At 47.5% G+C, this 24,717-nt stretch overlaps 1 protein-coding gene across 1 annotated transcript in view; it reads left to right on the top strand.

Annotated features, from left to right (window-relative positions):
- The window catches only part of COL4A5 (collagen type IV alpha 5 chain), a 1,021,631-nt gene extending 997,529 nt beyond the window's left edge, over positions 1-24,102 (top strand). The window contains exon 51 of the mRNA XM_069211570.1: positions 22,338-24,102. Coding sequence (XP_069067671.1) covers positions 22,338-22,419 — 82 coding nt within the window. The 3' untranslated portion in view covers positions 22,420-24,102. The remainder of the gene's footprint in view (positions 1-22,337) is intronic.
- The last annotated feature ends 615 nt before the right edge of the window (positions 24,103-24,717 follow it).

Genomic DNA, 24,717 nt, shown 5'->3' with positions numbered 1-24,717 from the left:
TCCAAGACTTCAACAGGGGGTGACCAAAAGAAAGGGGTCACAAAGACTCCCCAGGGGAAGGGTGATGAGACAACCAAAACTAAAAATAGTAAAGAGTCTTCTACAGGCCCCCAAAAACCTGCACAGGAGGGTGGGCCCAGAGCCTCTTCACAAAACAATGGGTACAAGGGTAAAAACTTTGATCCCAAAAAGGCCTGGTGTCATAGCTGTAAACAGCATGGACACCAAACTGGAGACAAGGCCTGTCCCAAGAAAGGTTCCACTCCAAACTCCCATCCAGGTAACACTGGTATGGCTAGTCTCCAAGTGGGATCAACAGTGTGCCCAGAGCAAATCAGGGTCCACACTGAAGCTACTCTAGTTTCTGAGGGTGGGGTGGATTTAGCCACACTAGCTGTCTGGCCGCCTAACATGCAAAAATACAGACAGCAACTCTTAATTAATGGGACTAGAATAGAGGGCCTGAGGGATACAGGTGCCAGTGTCACCATGGTGACAGAGAAACTGGTTTCCCCTGGCCAATACCTGACTGGAAAAACTTACACAGTCACCAACGCTGACAATCAGAGAAAAGTACATCCCATGGCAATGGTTACTTTAGAATGGGGAGGGGTCAATGGCCTGAAACAGGTGGTGGTCTCCTCAAATATCCCAGTGGACTGTCTGCTTGGAAATGACCTGGAGTCCTCAGCATGGGCTGAGGTAGAACTAAAAACCCATGCAGCAATGCTGGGTATCCCTGAACTGGTGTGTGTGAAAACAAGAGCACAATGCAAGGCACAGGGTGAAAAAGTAGAGCTGGAGTCTGGAAAAATGGCCCAGCCTACCAAGAGAACAGGAAAGTCAGTTGGGAAACCAACTGCAACACAGCAAAAGAAAGGGAACCTCTCTTCTCAGGAAGAAGTTCTGCCCTCTGAGGGAACTAAGCCTTTGGAGCTTGAACCTTACCAGGTTGAGCTCTTAGGCCCAGGGGGACCCTCAAGGGAGGAGCTGTGTAAGGGACAAGAAACCTGTCCCTCTCTTGAAGGCCTTAGGCAGCAAGCTGCTGAAGAGTCCAAAGGCAAGAAAAATGGAACACATAGGGTCTATTGGGAAGATGGACTCCTGTACACTGAGGCCAGAGACCCCAAACCTGGTGCCACTAGGAGAGTGGTAGTGCCTCAGCTGTTCAGGAAGTTCATCCTAACATTGGCCCATGACATTCCCCTTGCTGGACATTTGGGACAAACCAAGACGTGGGAGAGGTTAGTCAACCACTTCTACTGGCCCAATATGTCCAACATGGTTAAGGAGTTTTGCCTCTCCTGCCCCACCTGTCAAGCCAGTGGTAAGACAGGTGGACATCCAAAGGCCCCCCTCATTCCACTTCCAGTGGTGGGGGTTCCCTTTGAAAGAGTGGGTGTGGACATAGTTGGTCCACTAGAGCCTCCCACAGCCTCAGGAAATATGTATATCCTGGTAGTAGTGGATCATGCTACCAGATATCCTGAAGCTATTCCCCTTAGGTCGACTACTGCCCCTGCAGTAGCCAAGGCCCTCATTGGTATCTTTACCAGAGTGGGTTTCCCTAAGGAGGTGGTGTCTGACAGAGGTACCAACTTCATGTCAGCATACCTAAAGCACATGTGGAATGAGTGTGGAGTGACTTATAAATTCACTACACCATACCATCCACAAACTAATGGCTTGGTTGAGAGATTCAACAAGACATTAAAAGGCATGATCATGGGGCTCCCAGAAAAACTCAAAAGGAGATGGGATGTCCTCTTGCCATGTCTGCTTTTCGCTTACAGAGAGGTGCCACAGAAGGGAGTAGGATTCTCACCCTTTGAACTTCTGTTTGGTCATCCTGTAAGGGGACCACTTGCCCTTGTTAAAGAAGGCTGGGAGAGACCTCTCCATGAGCCTAAACAGGACATAGTGGACTATGTACTTGGCCTTCGCTCTAGAATGGCAGAGTACATGGAAAAGGCAACCAAAAACCTTGAGGCCAGCCAACAACTCCAGAAGTTTTGGTATGACCAAAAGGCTGCACTGGTTGAGTTCCAACCAGGGCAGAAAGTCTGGGTTCTGGAGCCTGTGGCTCCCAGGGCACTCCAGGACAAATGGAGTGGCCCTTACCCAGTACTAGAGAGGAAGAGTCAGGTCACCTACTTGGTGGACCTGGGCACAAGCAGGAGCCCCAAAAGGGTGATCCATGTAAACCGCCTTAAGCTCTTCCACGACAGGGCTGATGTCAATCTGTTGATGGTAACAGATGAGGATCAGGAGGCAGAGAGTGAACCTCTCCCTGATCTTCTGTCATCAGACCCAAAAGATGGTACAGTAGATGGAGTGATCTACTCAGACACCCTCTCTGGCCAACAGCAAGCTGATTGTAGGAGAGTCCTACAACAGTTTCCTGAACTCTTCTCCTTAACCCCTGGTCAGACACACCTGTGTACCCATGATGTGGACACAGGAGACAGCATGCCTGTCAAGAACAAAATCTTTAGACAATCTGACCATGTTAAGGAAAGCATCAAGGTGGAAGTCCACAAGATGCTGGAATTGGGAGTGATTGAGCGCTCTGACAGCCCCTGGGCTAGCCCAGTGGTCTTAGTCCCCAAACCTCACACCAAAGATGGAAAGAAAGAGATGAGGTTTTGTGTGGACTACAGAGGGCTCAATTCTGTCACCAAGACAGATGCCCATCCAATTCCAAGAGCTGATGAGCTCATTGATAAATTAGGTGCTGCCAAATTTCTAAGTACCTTTGACTTGACAGCAGGGTACTGGCAAATAAAAATGGCACCTGGAGCAAAAGAAAAGACAGCATTCTCCACACCTGATGGGCATTATCAGTTTACTGTTATGCCCTTTGGTTTAAAGAATGCCCCTGCCACCTTCCAAAGGTTGGTGAATCAAGTCCTTGCTGGCTTGGAGTCCTTTAGCACAGCTTATCTTGATGATATTGCTGTCTTTAGCTCCACCTGGCAGGATCACCTGGTCCACCTGAGGAAGGTTTTGAAGGCTCTGCAATCTGCAGGCCTCTCTATCAAGGCATCCAAATGCCAGATAGGGCAGGGAACTGTGGTTTACTTGGGACACCTTGTAGGTGGAGGCCAAGTTCAGCCACTCCAACCCAAGATCCAGACTATTCTGGACTGGGTAGCTCCAAAAACCCAGACTCAAGTCAGGGCATTCCTTGGCTTGACTGGGTATTACAGGAGGTTTGTGAAGGGATATGGATCCATTGTGACAGCCCTCACTGAACTCACCTCCAAGAAAATGCCCAAGAAAGTAAACTGGACTGTGGACTGCCAACAGGCCTTTGACACCCTGAAACAGGCAATGTGCTCAGCACCAGTTCTCAAAGCTCCAGATTATTCTAAGCAGTTCATTGTGCAGACTGATGCCTCTGAACATGGGATAGGGGCAGTTTTGTCCCAAACAAATGATGATGGCCTTGACCAGCCTGTTGCTTTCATTAGCAGGAGGTTACTCCCCAGGGAGCAGCGTTGGAGTGCCATTGAGAGGGAGGCCTTTGCTGTGGTTTGGTCCCTGAAGAAGCTGAGACCATACCTCTTTGGGACTCACTTCCTAGTTCAAACTGACCACAGACCTCTCAAATGGCTGATGCAAATGAAAGGTGAAAATCCTAAACTGTTGAGGTGGTCCATCTCCCTACAGGGAATGGACTTTATAGTGGAACACAGACCTGGGACTGCCCATGCCAATGCAGATGGCCTTTCCAGGTTCTTCCACTTAGAAAATGAAGACTCTCTTGGGAAAGGTTAGTCTCATCCTCTTTCGTTTGGGGGGGGGTTGTGTAAGGAAATGCCTCCTTGGCATGGTTGCCCCCTGACTTTTTGCCTTTGCTGATGCTATGTTTACAATTGAAAGTGTGCTGAGGCCTGCTAACCAGGCCCCAGCACCAGTGTTCTTTCCCTAACCTGTACTTTTGTATCCACAATTGGCAGACCCTGGCATCCAGATAAGTCCCTTGTAACTGGTACTTCTAGTACCAAGGGCCCTGATGCCAAGGAAGGTCTCTAAGGGCTGCAGCATGTCTTATGCCACCCTGGAGACCTCTCACTCAGCACAGACACACTGCTTACCAGCTTGTGTGTGCTAGTGAGGACAAAACGAGTAAGTCGACATGGCACTCCCCTCAGGGTGCCATGCCAGCCTCTCACTGCCTATGCAGTATAGGTAAGACACCCCTCTAGCAGGCCTTACAGCCCTAAGGCAGGGTGCACTATACCATAGGTGAGGGTACCAGTGCATGAGCATGGTACCCCTACAGTGTCTAAACAAAACCTTAGACATTGTAAGTGCAGGGTAGCCATAAGAGTATATGGTCTGGGAGTCTGTCAAACACGAACTCCACAGCACCATAATGGCTACACTGAAAACTGGGAAGTTTGGTATCAAACTTCTCAGCACAATAAATGCACACTGATGCCAGTGTACATTTTATTGTAAAATACACCCCAGAGGGCACCTTAGAGGCGCCCCCTGAAACTTAACCGACTATCTGTGTAGGCTGACTAGTTTTAGCAGCCTGCCACAAACCGAGACATGTTGCTGGCCCCATGGGGAGAGTGCCTTTGTCACTCTGAGGCCAGTAACAAAGCCTGCACTGGGTGGAGATGCTAACACCTCTCCCAGGCAGGAATTGTCACACCTGGCGGTGAGCCTCAAAGGCTCACCTCCTTTGTGCCAACCCAGCAGGACACTCCAGCTAGTGGAGTTGCCCGCCCCCTCCGGCCAGGCCCCACTTTTGGCGGCAAGGCCGGAGAAAATAATGAGAATAACAAGGAGGAGTCTCTGGCCAGTCAGGACAGCCCCTAAGGTGTCCTGAGCTGAGGTGACTCTAACTTTTAGAAATCCTCCATCTTGCAGATGGAGGATTCCCCCAATAGGGTTAGGATTGTGACCCCCTCCCCTTGGGAGGAGGCACAAAGAGGGTGTACCCACCCTCAGGGCTAGTAGCCATTGGCTACTAACCCCCCAGACCTAAACACGCCCTTAAATTTAGTATTTAAGGGCTACCCTGAACCCTAGAAAATTAGATTCCTGCAACAAGAAGAAGGACTGCCCAGCTGAAAACCCCTGCAGCGGAAGACCAGAAGACGACAACTGCCTTGGCTCCAGAAACTCACCGGCCTGTCTCCTGCCTTCCAAAGATCCTGCTCCAGCGACGCCTTCCGAAGGGACCAGCGACCTCGACATCCTCTGAGGACTGCCCCTGCTTCGAAAAGACAAGAAACTCCCGAGGACAGCGGACCTGCTCCAAGAAAAGCTGCAACTTTGTTTCCAGCAACTTTAAAGATCCCTGCAAGCTCCCCGCAAGAAGCGTGAGACTTGCAACACTGCACCCGGCGACCCCGACTCGGCTGGTGGCGATCCAACACCTCAGGGGGGACCCCAGGACTACTCTGATACTGTGAGTACCAAAACCTGTCCCCCCTGAGCCCCCACAGCGCCGCCTGCAGAGGGAATCCCGAGGCTTCCCCTGACCGCGACTCTTTGAACCTAAAGTCCCGACGCCTGGGAGAGACCCTGCACCCGCAGCCCCCAGGACCTGAAGGACCGGACTTTCACTGGAGAAGTGACCCCCAGGAGTCCCTCTCCCTTGCCCAAGTGGAGGTTTCCCCGAGGAATCCCCCCCTTGCCTGCCTGCAGCGCTGAAGAGATCCCGAGATCTCTCATAGACTAACATTGCGAACCCGACGCGTGTTTCTACACTGCACCCGGCCGCCCCCGCGCCGCTGAGGGTGAAATTTCTGTGTGGACTTGTGTCCCCCCCGGTGCCCTACAAAACCCCCCTGGTCTGTCCTCCGAAGACGCGGGTACTTACCTGCAAGCAGACCGGAACCGGGGCACCCCCTTCTCTCCATTCTAGCCTATGTGTTTTGGGCACCACTTTGAACTCTGCACCTGACCGGCCCTGAGCTGCTGGTGTGGTGACTTTGGGGTTGCTCTGAACCCCCAACGGTGGGCTACCTTGGACCAAGAACTGAACCCTGTAAGTGTCTTACTTACCTGGTAAAACTAACAAATACTTACCTCCCCTAGGAACTGTGAAAATTGCACTAAGTGTCCACTTTTAAAACAGCTATTTGTCAATAACTTGAAAAGTATACATGCAATTTTGATGATTTGAAGTTCCTAAAGTACTTACCTGCAATACCTTTCGAATGAGATATTACATGTAGAATTTGAACCTGTGGTTCTTAAAATAAACTAAGAAAAGATATTTTTCTATATAAAAACCTATTGGCTGGATTTGTCTCTGAGTGTGTGTACCTCATTTATTGTCTATGTGTATGTACAACAAATGCTTAACACTACTCCTTGGATAAGCCTACTGCTCGACCACACTACCACAAAATAGAGCATTAGTATTATCTCTTTTTACCACTATTTTACCTCTAAGGGGAACCCTTGGACTCTGTGCATGCTATTCCTTACTTTGAAATAGCACATACAGAGCCAACTTCCTACACATGCCAAATAGCAAGTTAGGCCCCCTGACCCTGTTGGTCATGGTGGGGTTACTCCAGCTCTGGGTAACCTCTTTGGGTAAGCTAGGGGTGACCCTGGCTAAGATAAGATTAGCAGAGGTGGATACCTCTAACTCCAAAATAGAGAGAATGGGTGGAGACATAAAAAGTACAGACAAGAGGCAATTCAGACTAGGTCCTATCACTGTGGAAGTGGGTCAGTTCCCCAGAGGGAATGACCTGGACAAGAGGATGTAAGGCAGAGTAGGCCCTGCAACAAACCAGCCTATTTCCTCTACTCTTCCTCGCCTGACAGACTAGGAAGACTCTCCCAGCTTTGGCTGAGTCTCCTGGCCTGTAGGCTGGGGGGGGCTTGTGTAAAGAAATGGCTCCCTGTTGCAGTTACCCTCCACTTTTTGCCTGATACTGATGCTGACTTGACTGAGAAGTGTGCTGGGACCCTGCTAACCAGGCCCCAGCACCAGTGTTCTTTCACCTAAAATGTACAGTTGTTTCCACAATTGGCACAACCCTGGCACCCTGGTAAGTCCCTTGTAACTGGTACCCCTGTTACCAAGGGCCCTGATGCCAGGGAAGGTCTCTAAGGGCTGCAGCATGTCTTATGCCACCCTAGGGACCCCTCACTCAGCACAGACACACTGCTTGCCAGCTTGTGCGTGCTGGTGAGGACAAAACGAGTAAGTCGACATGGCACTCCCCTCAGGGTGCCATGCCAACCTCACACTGCCTGTGGCATAGGTAAGTCACCCCTCTAGCAGGCCTTACAGCCCTAAGGCAGGGTGCACTATACCACAGGTGAGGGCATAGGTGCATGAGCACTATGCCCTACAGTGTCTAAGCAAAACCTTAGACATTGTAAGTGCAGGGTAGCCATAAGAATATATGGTCTGGGAGACTGTCAAAAACGAACTCCACAGCTCCATAATGGCTACACTGAATACTGGGAAGTTTAGTATCAAACTTCTCAGAATAATAAACCCACACTGATGCCAGTGTTGGATTTATTAAAAAATGCACACAGAGGGCCTCTTAGAGATGCCCTCTGTATTTTACCCAATTGTTCAGTGTAGGCTGACTGGTTCCAGCAGCCTGCCACAACCGAGACATGTTGCTGGCCCCATGGGGAGAGTGCCTTTGTCACTCTGAGGCCAGTAACAAAGCCTGCACTGGGTGGAGATGCTAACACCTCCCCCAGGCAGGAGCTGTCACACCTGGCGGTGAGCCTCAAAGGCTCACCCCTTTGTGCCAGCACCGCAGGACACTCCAGCTAGTGGAGTTGCCCGCCCCCTCCGGCCACGCCCCCCACTTTTGGCGGCAAGGCCGGAGAAAATAATGAGAATAACAAGGAGGAGTCACTGGCCAGTCAGGACAGCCCCTAAGGTGTCCTGAGCTGAAGTGACTCTAACTTTTAGAAATCCTCCATCTTGCAGATGGAGGATTCCCCAATAGGATTAGGGATGTGACCCCCTCCCCTTGGGAGGAGGCACAAAGAGGGTGTACCCACCCTCAGGACTAGTAGCCATTGGCTACTAACCCCCCAGACCTAAACACGCCCTTAAATTTAGTATTTAAGGGCTTCCCTGAACCTAAGAATTTAGATTCCTGCAACTTACCGAAGAAGAAGACTGCTGAGCTGAAAACCCCTGCAGAAGAAGAAAGAAGACACCAACTGCTTTGGCCCCAGTTCTACCGGCCCGTCTCCTGCCTTCTAAAGAACCCTGCTCCAGCGACGCTTTCTCCAGGACCAGCGACCTCTGAATCCTCAGAGGACTGCCCTACTTCCAAGAGACCAAGAAACTCCCGAGGACAGCGGCACTGCTCCAAAAGAACTGCAACTTTGTTTCAAGTAGCAGATTTAAAGACCCCTGCGACTCCCCGCAAGAAGCGTGAGACTTGCAACACTGCACCCGGCGACCCCGACTCGACTGGTGGAGAACAACCAACTCAGGGAGGACCCTCCGGCGACTCTACGACTGTGAGTAACCAAAGTTGTCCCCCCTGAGCCCCCACAGCGACGCCTGCAGAGGGAATCCCCAGGCTCCCCCTGACCGCGACTGTCTGAACTCCATTTCCCGACGGCTGGAAAAGACCCTGCACCCGCAGCCCCCAGCCCCTAAAGAAACGGAACTTCTGTGCAGGAGTGACCCCCAGGAGGCCCTCTCCCTTGCCCAGGTGGTGGCTACCCCGAGGAGCCCCCCCCCCTTGCCTGCCTGCATCGCTGAAGAGACCCCTTGGTCTCCCATTGAAAACTAAAGGAAACCCAACGCTTGTTTGCACCCTGCACCCGGCCGCCCCCGCGCTGCTGAGGGTGTACTTTCTGTGTGGACTTGTGTCCCCCCCCCGGTGCCCTACAAAACCCCCCTGGTCTGCCCTCCGAAGACGCGGGTACTTACCTGCTGGCAGACCGGAACCGGGGCACCCCCTTCTCTCCATTATAGCCTATGTGTTTTGGGCACCTCTTTGACCTTTGCACCTGACCGGCCCTGAGCTGCTGGTGTGATAACTTTGGGGTTGCTCTGAACCCCCAACGGTGGGCTACCTGGGACCAAAAACTGAAACCTGTAAGTGACTTACTTACCTGTGAAAACTAACAAAAACTTACCTCCCCAGGAACTGTGAAAATTGCACTGTATCCACTTTTAAAACAGCTTATTGTGTTTTATGTAAAAATTATACATGCTAATGTAATGATTCAAAGTTCCTAAAGTACTTACCTGCAATACCTTTCAAATGAGATATTACATGTAGAATTTGAACCTGTGGTTCTTAAAATAAACTAAGAAAATATATTTTTCTATAACAAAACCTATTGGCTGGATTTGTCTCTGAGTGTGTGTTCCTCATTTATTGCCTGTGTGTATGTACAACAAATGCTTAACACTACTCCCTTGATAAGCCTACTGCTCGACCACACTACCACAAAATAGAGCATTAGTATTATCTCTTTTTGCCACTATCTTACCTCTAAGGGGAACCCTTGGACTCTGTGCATACTATTCCTTACTTTGAAATAGTGCATACAGAGCCAACCTCCTACACAGTGTTTTTGAGAATTCTTAAAGTCTAGCATGAAGATGTCAAGATCCTCTTATGTCTCCATGTCAGACCTTGACATATTTCTTTAAGAACATGTTATCCATTAAGTGCATGTTTTGTTTGTCCAGCTATCAGCACTTTTCCTCCAGTTAACCTCTTTCCTTTCATAATTGAGCTGGAAGATGGTTGCCTGTGCACCGCCTGCTACTTTTAATGTCTACCTCTTTGCCATTTTATCTGCCTTTTTCTCCATGCACCTCTAACTGTGATCAGACCTTCCTATTCTAATGTGTAGGCCTGCTAGGCGAAGTCAGGAGGCGAGTCGAAGACGCCAAGGAAGACTACAACTGACTCCATTGGCCAAGGGCACGATGTCACTCTGCCAGACATCACAGAAGACATTCATGCTGGTTACCATGAAATCTTCCCAAATTCACCAGACAAATGAATAAAATGTTAGGACCAGCCCTAAAGGAATTTGCTTTTTCCTCTCCCACTGGAGGCAGCATTTCCATTTGTGTCCCACTTGCCTTGGACCCTGGTCTAACCCATATAACACAATCCCTAAGAGTCTAATTCTTCAATTCCACTTTCATGCCAACTTGGATAGATCAGTATATGCTTCTTATTATATAGTGAAGAAATGCTTAATTAGTTTTCTTTCAGTACAGAAGCATGATAGAAACAAGAGAAATAAACTTTCCAGTGCTCCATTTTGCAATATAGCTTGAGCAAAGTTATACAGAAGGTGGGAAAATAAAAAAATAAGCTTGGTAATATGTTAATGTAATGTTCGATGGCATCTGTCGCTGTAGATACACATGTTGTGCATAGCCCGCCATCTGGTGTTGGGTCGGAGTGTTACAAGTTGTTTTTCTTCGAAGAAGTCTTTCGAGTCACGGGACCGAGGGACTCCTCCTCTTTGTCTCCATTGCGCATGGGCGTCGACTCCATCTTCGATTGTTTTCTTTCCGCCATCGGGTTCGGACGTGTTCCTTTCGCTCCGGGTTTCGGAACGGAAAGTTAGCTAAATATCGGAAAAATTACGTCGGTATTGTTGCGTTCGGGGTCGGCTTAGCTAGAATCAACACCGAATCGAAGAGTGAAGAGCTCCGGTACCCTTCGGGGTAGTTTTTGATTCCCCTTCGGGGCCTGGTCGGCCCGACCACGTGTAAAACAACGCTGATGGAACGGACCCCGTTCCGTTTCTGTCCTAAATGCCACAACAAATACCCGTATACAGACCAACATTTGGTCTGTAACCTGTGCCTGTCGCCTGAGCACAGTGAAGAGACTTGCGAGGCCTGTCGTGCGTTCCGGTCCCGAAAAACACTCCGTGACCGTCGAGCCAGAAGACTGCAGATGGCGTCCACGCCGACAGCTCACCGAGAGTTCGAGGAACAAGAGGAAGAAGAAACCTTCTCGATCAATGATTCGGACTCCGAAGAATTCGACGACCAAAGAACTGTGAGTAAGACGTCGAAGCCAGCACACAAAAAAAGTGACAAGGCCCAGGGGACGCCACTGCCACCAGGCCATGGCTCGACCCATAAATTCGGTGTCCGACCATCGGCACCGAAAAAGGCCGAAATGGTGCCGAGATCGTCCGACTCCGGTCGAGACACCGGCACACAGCCTTCTTGGGACCGAGAAAGTGCTGTTGAAAAACATCGACACTGAGAGATCGGAGCCGAAACTGCTCGACGCAGAGACAGCGGCACTGAGGAAGATCGACGCCGAGAGGGTTCGACTCCGAAAAAGAAGAAGGTCACTTCGGAGCCGAAAAAGAGTACAGACAGGGTTTCGGTGCAAATACAACCCGCAACCGACCCACCTACCGGTTCCTATTCAGAGGAGCAATCACTCTCCTCTCAGATGCGAAAGCATAGATTTGAGGAAGAGTTGCAATCCACTGAGGTGGACCACACTCAGAAACGTATTTTTATACAGGAAGGAACAGGGAAAATAAGCACCCTTCCCCCTATTAGGAGAAAAAGGAGACTGGAGTTTCAATCAGACCAAGCACCACAAACAAAAATGGTGAAAAAGGTAACTCCGCCACCCTCTCAAAAGGTAACTCCGCCACCCTCTCAAAAGGTAACTCCGCCACCCTCTCCTCCACCTGTAACTAACGTTTCACCGGCACAAACTCCATCACATTCCCCGGCTCACACCACCATGAGCCAAGGTGATCAGGACCAAGACGCTTGGGACTTATACGACGCCCCAGTGTCGGACAACAGTCCAGAGGTGTACCCTACAAAGCCCTCACCACCGGAAGATACCACAGCATACTCACAAGTGGTGGCTAGAGCAGCAGAGTTCCACAATGTGTCCCTACACTCGGAACCAGTCGAGGATGACTTCTTATTCAACACCCTCTCCTCCACCCATAGCTCCTACCAAAGCCTGCCTATGCTCCCAGGAATGCTTCGGCACGCAAAGGAAATCTTCAAGGAGCCGGTCAAGAGTAGAGCAATAACACCAAGAGTGGAAAAGAAATATAAAGCACCTCCCACAGACCCTGTTTTCATCAGCTCACAGCTGCCACCAGATTCCGTCGTAGTAGGAGCAGCTCGCAAGAGAGCCAACTCCCACACATTTGGGGATGCACCGCCCCCAGATAAAGAGAGCCGCAAGTTCGATGCAGCCGGAAAGAGAGTCGCAGTACAAGCTGCAAACCAGTGGCGCATCGCTAACTCTCAAGCACTACTTGCGCGCTATGACAGAGCCCATTGGGACGAGATGCAACACCTCATTGAGCATCTACCCAAAGAGCTACAAAAGAGGGCGAAACAGGTGGTTGAGGAAGGACAGAACATATCTAATAATCAGATACGCTCCTCTATGGATGCAGCGGACACAGCTGCAAGAACAACTAACACATCTGTGACTATCAGAAGGCACGCATGGCTACGAACGTCTGGTTTTAAACCAGAGATTCAGCAGGCAGTGCTCAATATGCCATTCAATGAGAAACAACTGTTCGGACCAGAAGTGGACACGGCGATTGAAAAACTCAAAAAGGACACTGACACTGCTAAAGCCATGGGCGCACTCTACTCCCCGCAGAGCAGAGGCACTTACAGCACCTTCCGCAAAACATCCTTTAGAGGGGGGTTTCGGCGTCAAGCCACACAAGCCAGCACCTCAGAGGCCACACCGTCCAGCTACCAGGGACAGTACCAAAGGGGAGGCTTTCGGGGCCAATACAGAGGACAATTCCCTAGGAATAGGGGAAAACTTCAAAGCCCCAAAACCCCTACAACCAAACAGTGACTCACATGTCACTCATCCCCTCCACACAACACCAGTGGGGGGGAAGAATAGGTCAGTATTACCAAGCATGGGAGGAAATAACTACAGACACTTGGGTCTTAGCAATTATCCAACATGGTTATTGCATAGAATTTCTGCAAATCCCTCCAAACATACCACCAAAAGCACAGAATTTATCAAAACAACATTCAGACCTTCTGGAAATAGAAGTTCAAGCATTATTGCAAAAGAACGCAATAGAACTAGTACCAAAGACACAAATAAACACAGGAGTTTATTCCCTGTACTTCCTAATACCAAAAAAGGACAAAACACTGAGACCAATCCTAGACCTCAGAACACTAAACACCTACATCAAATCAGAACACTTTCACATGGTCACGCTACAAGAAGTGTTACCATTGCTAAAGCAACAGGACTACATGACAACCTTAGATCTCAAAGACGCGTATTTCCACACACCAATACATCCGTCGCACAGGAAATACCTAAGGTTCGTATTCAAGGGAATACATTACCAATTCAAAGTATTGCCCTTCGGTTTAACAACTGCACCAAGAGTCTTCAAAAGGGCCTAGCAGTAGTGGCTGCACACATCAGAAGGCAGCAAATACACGTATTCCCGTATCTAGACGACTGGCTAATCAAAACCGAATCACTGACAAGGTGCTCGCACCACACAGATCAAGTCATGCAAACCCTCTACAAACTCGGTTTCACCTTCAACTATGCAAAATCACACATTCTGCCGTGCAAGGTACAACAATACCTAGGTGCCACAATAGATACAACAAAGGGAATAGCCACTCCAAGTCCACAAAGGGTTCAAAATTTCCAAAAGATTATACAACGCATGTATCCAACACAAAAAATACAAGCGAAGATGATATTACAACTACTAGGCATGATGTCCTCATGCATAGCCATTGTCCCACACACAAGGTTGCACATGCGGCCCTTACAACAGTGCCTAGCATCACAATGGTCTCAAGCACAGGGTCAGCTTCTAGATCTGGTGTTGATAGACCGCCTAACATACCTCTCGCTTCTATGGTGGAACAACATAAATTTAAACAAAGGGCGGCCTTTCCAAGACCCAGTGCCACAATACGTGATAACAACAGATGCTTCCATGACAGGGTGGGGAGCACACCTCAATCACCACAGCATACAAGGACAATGGGACGTACATCAAAGAAAGCTGCATATAAATCACCTCGAACTACTAGCAGTTTTCCAAGCATTAAAAGCATTTCAACCACTCATAACTCACAAATACATTCTTGTCAAAACAGACAACATGACAACAATGTATTATCTAAACAAACAGGGGGGGACACACTCGACACAGCTGTGCCTGCTGGCACAAAAAATATGGCAATGGGCAATTCACAACCACATTCGCCTAATAGCACAGTTTATTCCAGGGATCCAGAATCAACTTGCAGACAATCTCTCTCGAGATCACCAACAGGTCCACGAGTGGGAAATTCACCCCCAAATTCTAAACACTTACTTCAAACGTTGGGGAACCTCTCAAATAGACTTATTTGCAATGAAGGAGAACGCAAAATGCCAAAACTTCGCATCCAGATACCCACACAGGCAGTCTCAAGGCAATGCCCTATGGATGAACTGGTCAGGGATATTTGCGTACGCTTTTCCCCCTCTCCCTCTCCTTCCATATCTAGTAAACAAGTTGAGTCAAAACAAACTCAAACTCATACTGATAGCACCAACGTGGGCAAGGCAACCATGGTACACAACACTGCTAGACCTATCAGTAGTACCCCACGTCAAGTTGCCCAACTGGCCAGATCTGTTAACGCAACACAACCAACAGATCAGGTATCCAAACCCAGCATCGCTGAATCTAGCAATCTGGCTCCTGAAATCCTAGAATTCGGACACTTAAACCTCACACAAGAATGTATGGAAGTCATAAAGCAAGCCAGAAGACCATCCACTAGACACTGCTATGCAAGCAAATGAAAAGATTTGTTTGCTATTGCCATCATAATCAAATTCAACCATTACACGCATCTCCAAAAGATGTAGTGGGTTACTTACTACACTTACAAAAAACGAACCTGGCCTTCTCTTCCATTAAGATACACCTAGCAGCAATATCTGCATACCTGCAGATTACCCATTCAACTACACTATTTAGGATACCTGTCATTAAAGCATTTATGGAAGGCCTCAAAAGAATTATACCACCAAGGACACCACCCGTTCCTTCATGGAACCTTAACATCGTCTTAACCAGACTCATGGGTCCACCCTTTGAACCTATGCACTCTTGCGAAATACAATTCCTAACCTGGAAAGTTGCATTTCTCATCGCCATCACATCTCTAAGAAGAGTAAGTGAAATTCAAGCGTTTACAATACAAGAACCTTTTATCCAACTACACAAAAATAAAGTAGTCCTAAGGACCAATCCTAAATTTTTGCCAAAGGTTATTTCACCGTTCCACCTAAATCAAACGGTAGAGCTACCAGTGTTCTTCCCACAGCCAGATTCCATAGCTGAAAGGGCACTACATACATTAGACGTCAAAAGAGCACTAATGTACTACATCGACAGAACTAAAAACATCAGGAAAACTAAACAACTGTTTATTGCATTTCAAAAACCTCACGCAGGAAACCCAATCTCGAAACAGGGTATAGCCAGATGGATAGTTAAGTGCATCCAAATCTGCTACCTTAAAGCAAAAAGACAACTGCCCATTACACCAAGGGCACACTCAACCAGAAAGAAAGGCGCTACCATGGCCTTCCTAGGGAATATTCCAATGCACGAAATATGTAAGGCAGCCACATGGTCTACGCCTCACACATTTACCAAGCACTACTGTGTAGACGTGCTATCAGCACAACAAGCCACAGTAGGTCAAGCCGTACTAAGAACCTTATTTCAGACTTCTTCCACTCCTACTGGCTGAGCCACCGCTTTTGGGGAGATAACTGCTTACTAGTCTATGCACAACATGTGTATCTACAGCGACAGATGCCATCGAACTGAAAATGTCACTTACCCAGTGTACATCTGTTCGTGGCATCAGTCGCTGAAGATTCACATGTGCCCACCCACCTCCCCGGGAGCCTGTAGCCGTTTGGAAGTTAGCTTCAACTTTGTACATTTGTAAATATATTAAATCTTAGTTAGGTACATACTTATTCACTCCATTGCATGGGCACTATTACTAACAAACAACTCCTACCTCACCCTCTGCGGGGAAAACAATCGAAGATGGAGTCGACGCCCATGCGCAATGGAGACAAAGAGGAGGAGTCCCTCGGTCCCGTGACTCAAAAGACTTCTTCGAAGAAAAACAACTTGTAACACTCCAACCCAACACCAGATGGCGGGCTATGCACAACATGTGAATCTTCAGCGACTGATGCCACGAACAGATGTACACTGGGTAAGTGACATTTTCAAATTACAGCATTTACCTATTAACTTGCTATATTTTGGTCACTTTCAGGAGTCAAGCAGACTCCAAGTGCATATCCATTAACCTTCAACATTGCATTGTTCTTATTTGTTCCTTGCTTTTCTGCATGTAAACCGATTATCTTTCAATATTAGTCCTTTTGGTCTTCATATTTCTTTCCTATGTACCCTTTTTGTCTGGTTTCCTTATGTTAGCTGTGCATAAGAGCCCATTCTGCATTCTCTCTTAAACTCTGTGGTTCTCTGGTCTGTTGTATGGCATTGCTGCTTTTATTTTTTTTAAACAATAAGGGTTTTACTGGGTGCAGAGGCAAAAAAGTACACATCAGTATACTAAATTCAGCTTGGTCCAGACAATACATTACAAACAAAGGAGCAAATTCTGGGTTGTTGACTCCACCCATCCGCCTCAGACTACATCTAAAATCACCTAGAGGTCAGTGCATAGGTGATCTGATAGCGACATCTAGTTGTAGACTACTTACCTTAGAATTTCCCTAGGTGTCAGTCTGGATCCTGAGATTTTTCTCAAGCAGTACCCCTGCACGCCGTTAGGTGGCATCAATCAGCTCCATGTCCATCGTCGGCATCGTCTGCGCCAAATATGGCATTGCAGGTCCTATCTAGGCACCACCCCAGCACGCTGACGTCAGTTCTTTTTTTGCGCCAGCCAGTGCTGATCCGAAGTAAGAGCTAGCCCTCGTTCATTGTTTAACTGGTCTTTTCTTACTTTTTGTCAAAGTTTTTTGATTTCTTTAACTCCTGCTATGTCGAGGGATGTCCCAGAGGAAGACCAGCTTCAAGCCCTGTGGTCCCTGTCATTGGTCTTCGAACTCGGCTCAGAGGGGCATCCAAGGATCCATTTCTGGATCCAGACTGGCATCGGTCGTACCACCTCGACCGTTCCCGTCGCTGGTCCTGGGTCCCCGGCGCTTCCCATGCCCCCAGGTGGCAATGGGCCTATCCTCATTGCTGACTCCAACACGGAGCTAGATGGGCGTCATATGACGCTGACTCCGGCACACACAGGAGCCTTGCCCCCTATGTCGGATCCTGAGCCTATTCTTACAGGCTTGGTTATGGTGAGGAGTGGGAGGGGTCGCTGGACCCTTTAGAATACCAGCTCCAAGACACCATGGACTGATTTATGGATGTGGGTGAAGCCAGTGGTCAGACATGCACTCCCCCCTAGTAGGGATCAACCTATTAAGTGGGGGTGGGGAGAGCAGCCGAGGTCCTGGACCTTGAGCTGCCTTCGGTGGCAGCCAGGACTAACCTTCTGACAGAGGTGCTTCAGCCTGGGGCATCATCCTCGGAACCCCTGCTCTCATTTAAACCCTTACAGATGTCCTTCTGGGTACCTTGCCCAAACCCAACACAGGGGCTCCTGTGAACAGGACAATTGCCTGTTGCCATGGCCCTGCACCGGATAACCCAGGTTTTCTGATGTAAAACACTACCCTTGAGAGCTTTGTTATCCAAGTCTCCACTTCCCAGGGTGCGTTTCCTTCCGCTCCCCTGGATATGGAATACAAGAGGTTGGATCCACTTAGGAAGTAGATGTTTTCTTCTGCCAGCCTGGCATTGAGGTCCATGAACACAGTATGCCTTTTGGGCCATTATTACCACACGCTGTGTGATACGGTTCTGCAAGTGCTGCCACAGGCTCTGAAGGAAGCCCGGCTTTACTTCCCCAAGCTATTGCTGATGCGAGGGATGCAGCAGAGTTCATGGTCAGATGTGGACTAGACACGACCGACTCACTGGGCAGAGCAGTTGGATCAACAGTGGCTTTGAGGCACCACACCTGGTTGAGGATGTCTGACTTTTTGGGGGATGTCCAATCCAACCTTTTGGACATGCCCTTTGATGGCACCCTTCTCTTCCGAGAAAGCAGACTTGACGCTTGAACGCTTCAAGGATTCTCATGCTACAGCCAGGTCCTTGGCCCCATGGCTGCCCCTTGCCTCCCTCAGTCTGCTTTTTGCCACTTTCGTCGGTGCGGAAGGGGTACCTCTCCATATCCGTTCCCGTCCAGCCACCTTGCCTTGCATGCTGCCCAGCCTCTGAGTGACCAGGGACGTGGGATCCAAAGTCCTCATGGATCAGGAAGCCAGCAGAGAGGTCAGTCCACTGCTCCCTGCTCTGCAGCTGCCTCCAAAACTTTCCAGTCTGACTCTCCCCCATCAGGCACCAGTCGGAGACAGGGTTCGCCTTCCCCTTCTCCACTGGCAGTCCATCATGTCAGACAAGTGGATTTTGCAGATAGGTTGAAAGAGCTACTCCCTCCCCTTCGAGACTACCCCTCCATCCATGCCTACTACCTGATGACGGAGGTTCACTTGGCCTTTCTCCGAGAGGAAGTTACAGCTGTCTCGGCCAAGGGAGCCTTAGAGAGGGTTTCTGCACCAGAAGCAGGTTGTGGTTGCTATTCCCGCTACTTTCTGGTTCCCAAAAAGGAAAAGAGCCTCCGTCCTATCCTAGGCCAATGGCTACTGACCCTAAGGGTGGCTACACCCTTCCTGTGCCCACTCCTTTTGGGGATGGGGTACATTCCTATCCCTATTGGCTATCTTCCTCCAAAACAAGATGGAGAATTCTGCCAGGAGGGGTTCACCTCAGCTCTGGGCCCTCTAGGGGTGATCCCAGCTGGGGTGGACACTCTTCCTGGTGCTTACTAATTTTCCCACCGGTCCTGCCCCCAAAAGGGGGACTTGCTCTGCAGGGGAGAACATCTCCACTAGCTGGAGTGTCCTGAGGCAGCAGAACAAAAGTCAGGAGCCTTTGAGGCTCACCCCCAAATGTTGTTGTTCTTGCAGGGGGAGGTGTGAAGCACCTCCACCCACAGCAAGGTTTGTCCCTCACCTCTGAGAGCACAAACACCCTCACTAATAGGGTCACAAACATGTCTGGTGGTGGCAGTCTGGCACAAACCAGTCAGCCACACACTAGAGAGTTGGGTGAATTTCAGGGGGCATCTCTAACATGCCTTCTGAGTGCATGTTACAATAAATCCAACACTGGCATCAGTGTGGGTTTGTAGAGCTGAGATGTTTGATACCAAACTTCCTAGCATTCAGTGAAGCCATCATGGAGCTGTGGAGTTCATAATGACACACTTCCAGCCTGTGTACTCAATATGGCTACACTGCACTTACAGGGTCTAAGAATGGACGTAGACACTGTAGGGGCATATTGCTCCTGCAGCTATGCCCTCACCTGTGGTATAGTGCAACCTGCCTTAGGGCTGGAAGGCCTGCTAGAGGGGTGACCTACCTATGCCACAGGCGTGGTTTGTGGGCAGGGAACCCAGAGAGGGGTGCCATGTTGACTTTACCTTTTTCGCCCCACCAGCACACACAATATGCAATGGCAGTGTGCATGTATTTGGTGAGGGGACCCTTAGGGTGGCACAATACATGCTGCAGCCCTTAGAGACCTTGTCTGGCCACAGGACCCTTGGTACCACTAGTACCATTTACAAGGGACTTCACTGTGTGCCAGAGGTGTGGCAATTGTAGAAGCTATACACTCAGTCAACTTATCTCGGAGGGGACTGCATGTGATCTGCAGTGGTGGCTAACAAACTGCGAATGGGCTAGAGGCAGATCCTTCTCCCTTCCCCAGCCAAATCTCACAGTAGTGACAGTGGGCTAGCCATCTGGAAGAGTCGGAGATCAGAGGCATCTGGTCTCCAGAGGATTCCGGACTCCACATCACCTTGTTGGACCTCCATGTGATCAGAATAGTTGTTACTGCAATAAGCAGGGCAGGGAGAGGGGTCATGGACCATTTGTCAGGAGTCTCTGCAACTCTGGACGTGGCTGGAACAACAGGGCATTTCCATGGGGGTTTAACATCTGGTGGTCTCTCTGAATGTCAGAGTGGACAAACTCAACCAACAATGCTTAGTCGATCACAAATGGTGCCTCCATCTGGAGGTGGCACAAGGTCTCTTTCATCAGTGGGGAGAGCTTTGGTTAGATCTGTTTACCTCCGCAGAGAACACACAATGTCAGGAGTTTTGCACGTTGGAGTTTCCAAGGCAGCAATCGCTCTGTAACGCCATTTCTCTTGAGTGGAACTCGGGGCTCCTGTACGCCTTTTTGCCGATACCACTTCTGCCCAGAGTTCTCAAGAAGATCAAAATAACCGGGCCAAAGTAATCCTTGTGGCTTTGGACTGAGCACAGAGAGTCTGGTATCCCAATCTATTGAGCATGGCCATCAATCCTTCTATCAGACTGCCCCTTTGGGCGGATCTTCTGTCACAGGAGCATGGATGGGTTCCTCACCTGAACCTGTGCAGTCTCCTCCTTCTTCCATGGAGATTGAGTCGTGACAGTTGACAGTTTTTGACCTTCTGTCCGAAGTCTGTAACGTAATCTTGCCAGCGAGGCATCAAAGATATACGCCTGTCGTTGGAAGAAATTTATAGTATGGTGTGCAGACAAGTCTGTTTACCCCCTGTCTGCCCTTCTTTTTGATGTCGTATTGTTTATCCTTTCTCTGGCCCAGCAAGGCTCTGCTATGGGTGCTCTTAAAGGTTCCATTTCTGCTTTTTTGTGGTTTCCTGATCAGCTGTCTCCTATTGTAAATAGGTTGCCTAAAGGCCTTATTCATATGTTTTCTCCATCTCCATTCATTATGCTCCAGTGGGATTTGAATTTAGTTTTGACAATGCTGATTTGCGCTCCCTTCGAGCCTCTCCACAATTGTCCTCTCAGGCATCTCACTTTGAAAACAGCCTTCCTTGTAGCCATCACATCTGCCTGCAGGGAGAGTGAGCTGCAGGCATTGCCATCTAAGTCACCCTACATTTCCATTTACCTTGACAACATCGCATTAGGACTTCCTTTTTCCCAAAAGTAGTTATGCCCTTCCATGTAGGCCAGTCCATCATCTTGCCTACTTTTTACAACCCGCACATCCTTATAAGGAAGAGGAGAGACTCCACCGCCTGGAACCAAAATGAGCATTGGCGTTCTACCTTGATCGTACTAAAGAGTTCTGGGTGGATGATCAACTCTTTGATTGTTAAGTGGATCCGAAGGAAAGTTGGGCAGTGCAGATGGAAGCCATCTTCAAATTTGTCGTACTCTGCATTAAAATGTGCTATGCACTGGTTAAGAAGCAACCCCCTGATGGGTTGAGTGCTCATTGTACCAGAGTGACAGCTGTGATTACTGCATTAGCATGCAGAGCTCCAGTCCTGGACATCTTTCAGGCGGCTACATGGGTATCTCTGCACATGTTTACTAAACACTACTGCCTGGACAGTTAGGTCCATAGGGATGGGCACTTTGCCTATTCTGTCCTGCAGTACTTTCTAGTATGATCTTATTTCACAGACCTCCTCTGGGGATATTGCTTGGGTATCTATTCTAAGGTAAGGAATCTGCAGCTAGATGTCTCTATCAGATGGACAAGTTACTTACCTTTGGTAAGCCTTGTGTGGTAGAGACAATATCTAGTTGCAGATTCCTTACCAACCCACCCATCTTCCCTGCTCTGCAAACTGATATCTAGGGCAAGGGACTCCTTTCAGGGCCCTCGTTTTGACACACCAGTGGTCAGTGTTCTTCATGGCTTTGTGCTTCTGGCGTGGAAAGTCGTGAAAAGAAACTTGCGTCAGCGCGCCGGGGTGGCACCTATATCCTGTGTGGACGGTGCTGACAACAGACATAGAGCAGACCAACGCCACCTAATGGTGCGCAAGGGTACTGCTTGAGAAAAATCTCTGGCTATAGATGGACGCCTGGGGAAATTCTAAGGTAAGGAATCTGCAACTAGGTATTGTCTCTGCCAGATAAGGCATTACCGAAGGTAACTTGTCCATTACTAATTGTAAACTGAAGTCTAAATCTTGTTTAGAGTTATTTTAAGTTTTAAGAAAGAAAAAAATACATGTTGAGAACCATCAAATGCATTTATTGAATACCTAAGCCACATAAGTAGAGAGATGGCTCTTACATACTCAAAATACCATTGGGCATAATTAAAAAGTTATCCAGGTGTAACTGTTTCTTATCTTTTATCCACCAGCAAACCTCAGTCAGAAACGCTAAAAGCAGGGGATCTGCGAACACGTGTTAGTCGATGTCAAGTTTGTATGAAGAGGACGTAACATCTTAAGGAATATTTTTGAACAAATTGGAGGAAAAAAATCTTAGGATCGATCGTCCACCACTGCGACAATGGTGCTAAAATGAAAAAGAATAAAAGGAAAGCTATGAACTTGTTGTGAAGCATACAGATTCAGATGTACCTCACCAAAGTGCCATATTGAGGATTTGTCTGCTGCATTTTGACAAAAGGACTGAAAAAAGATGAATCTCTTGGTAATGGAAAACTTACGCGCAAATCGGAAAATTAATTTTTCCTCCAAATGGCAAAATGGCACTTTTTTGATCAACCAAGAGAAGGAACGCACTAAGTATGTTTAGAATAACAAGACTGCAGTTTTGGAAAGAAAATCCTTTTTCATGGTGCTACTAACTCTACTGTGTCCCACATTTCTGAATATATATTGTTTCTCTTTGTAAGTAATGAAATGTGTATATTGTGTAAACACATCTTTAACATAACCGTGCAAGCCCATAAACCTGAACAAACTTTATTATCACCTTTCACAAAATATTTATGCATAAACATACAGCAGTATTTTATATGGATTTTATGTCCATTTGAGATTTCCTTTTTTTTTAACCTTTTTTGCATTGGACAACTACTGATTTTTATAGTTACAATTTTTCCCTTCTTCCAATCACACTTGGTTTGGAACTGTATATTAAAAGGTTTTGAACTTTAGTTATTTCAATCAGGGTTTTAGCATTGTCATGCCAGCAATAATTTTATTTGAGCTATTTTTTATTGTTTTGTATTCTGTGAAGGTATGTGAAATGGTTAGCCATGATATATATATATGTATATATATATATACACACACACACACACACACGCACAAACACACACACACACACCCATATATATATCATTCAAATAAAACAGAATTAAACATGGAGGATTTGACAGCCACTTCCACACCTTTGTAAAATATCTCTTACAAATTAAATGACCAGAGCATTTCAAACGATACTGGCAAAACCTGAATACTTGCTCAGAAATCTTGTCATCAATATTATTATGGATGCTAGCTGTACACTTCTTTAAAAAAGAAATTTGAATAAAAAGGATTGTGACCACACCAAATATCCTACATTTTTATGTTTAGTCTTTGTTTAATCAATTGCTTTGTCTATTTCATCTTGTTTGTATTGTATAAATGCAGGGTGTTTTGCTACCAATAATTTTATGTCACAACTGTGTTCATGTTTTGTTAGAATGGTTGATTCCATTTGTACAAATGAATGTCTTTGTTTAGGCCACAAATTGGAAGATTGTAGGTATCTGAATATATTTTTACTCTTTATGTTAACCTACTTGTGTATGTTGTTTGTGTAACGCGTAAATGAAGATGGCACTTCACTCCTTTATTTCTGATTGTGCTGAGACATGACATGTCGAAAGCTGAATTTCCAGGTGCTGAAATAAACAACAACAAAAATATACATTAAAACACTACCTACAATCTTGAGAAAGTTTAAAATCCAGTATTTACTTTTCAGAAGTATGTATATAAACTGTAATCTGTGTTGGTTTCCATTAGACTTTCATATAGCAGGGCTGAGTCTGTAGTGCTACTTGCTTGTTGTCTCCGCAAACCTCTCATCTTGGCACATTCGTGCGTGGCAAAGAAGCCATTTGTTTGTTTTTTTGTTAAAAAAAATACAGCTGGAGCACATTTTCAGATCTTGTATTTATGTCCTTTTTTCAATTAATTGAAACAATTTTTGAAAGGATTATGCTGTTAGTGTCCATTTATACTTTAGTATGGCCACAGTATCTAAGGTCATGAAAGATTTGTCTGGAAACAATTGTTTCAGATGCATTTTATGTTTATGTTTAATAACTGATTCCTGCCACTCTTTGAATCCTGTCCATAAACACTGATGCTGTGCTGATTTTTAATAATTTTATGTCTGGTTGCTCCCTTTCCTTTCATATAAATAGCTGCCGTATTTGAGTGCATGCGATTCAAAGACCTTGCGAGCCTGTGCCAGACAAAACTCATCGGTCCTCCTTTTGAAGTTTTATCCACGGAAAGATCTCTCCTAGCATCAGCAACTTGTCAACATACAGTTTGACAGAAGCGGTAAAAAAGGTTGTTCATCTTGATGAACTGGAGCAATAGCCCACTGCCGTGCTCATACTGGGTCTGATTCATAGAGGTAACTTACACTTTTGAGTAACTTACATTTTGAGTAAATTTTTTGCTTATGGCTATTCACAAAATTTGAGTCTATGGGCCTAATTACGAGTCTGTCAGTCTCATCACTGCCAGACTTGCGGTGATGATCAGACC

This window comes from Pleurodeles waltl, chromosome 2_1, assembly GCF_031143425.1.
Source record: "Pleurodeles waltl isolate 20211129_DDA chromosome 2_1, aPleWal1.hap1.20221129, whole genome shotgun sequence".
NCBI classification, from domain to species: Eukaryota; Metazoa; Chordata; class Amphibia; order Caudata; family Salamandridae; genus Pleurodeles; species Pleurodeles waltl.
This window is presented reverse-complemented; position numbering and strand designations above follow the sequence as displayed.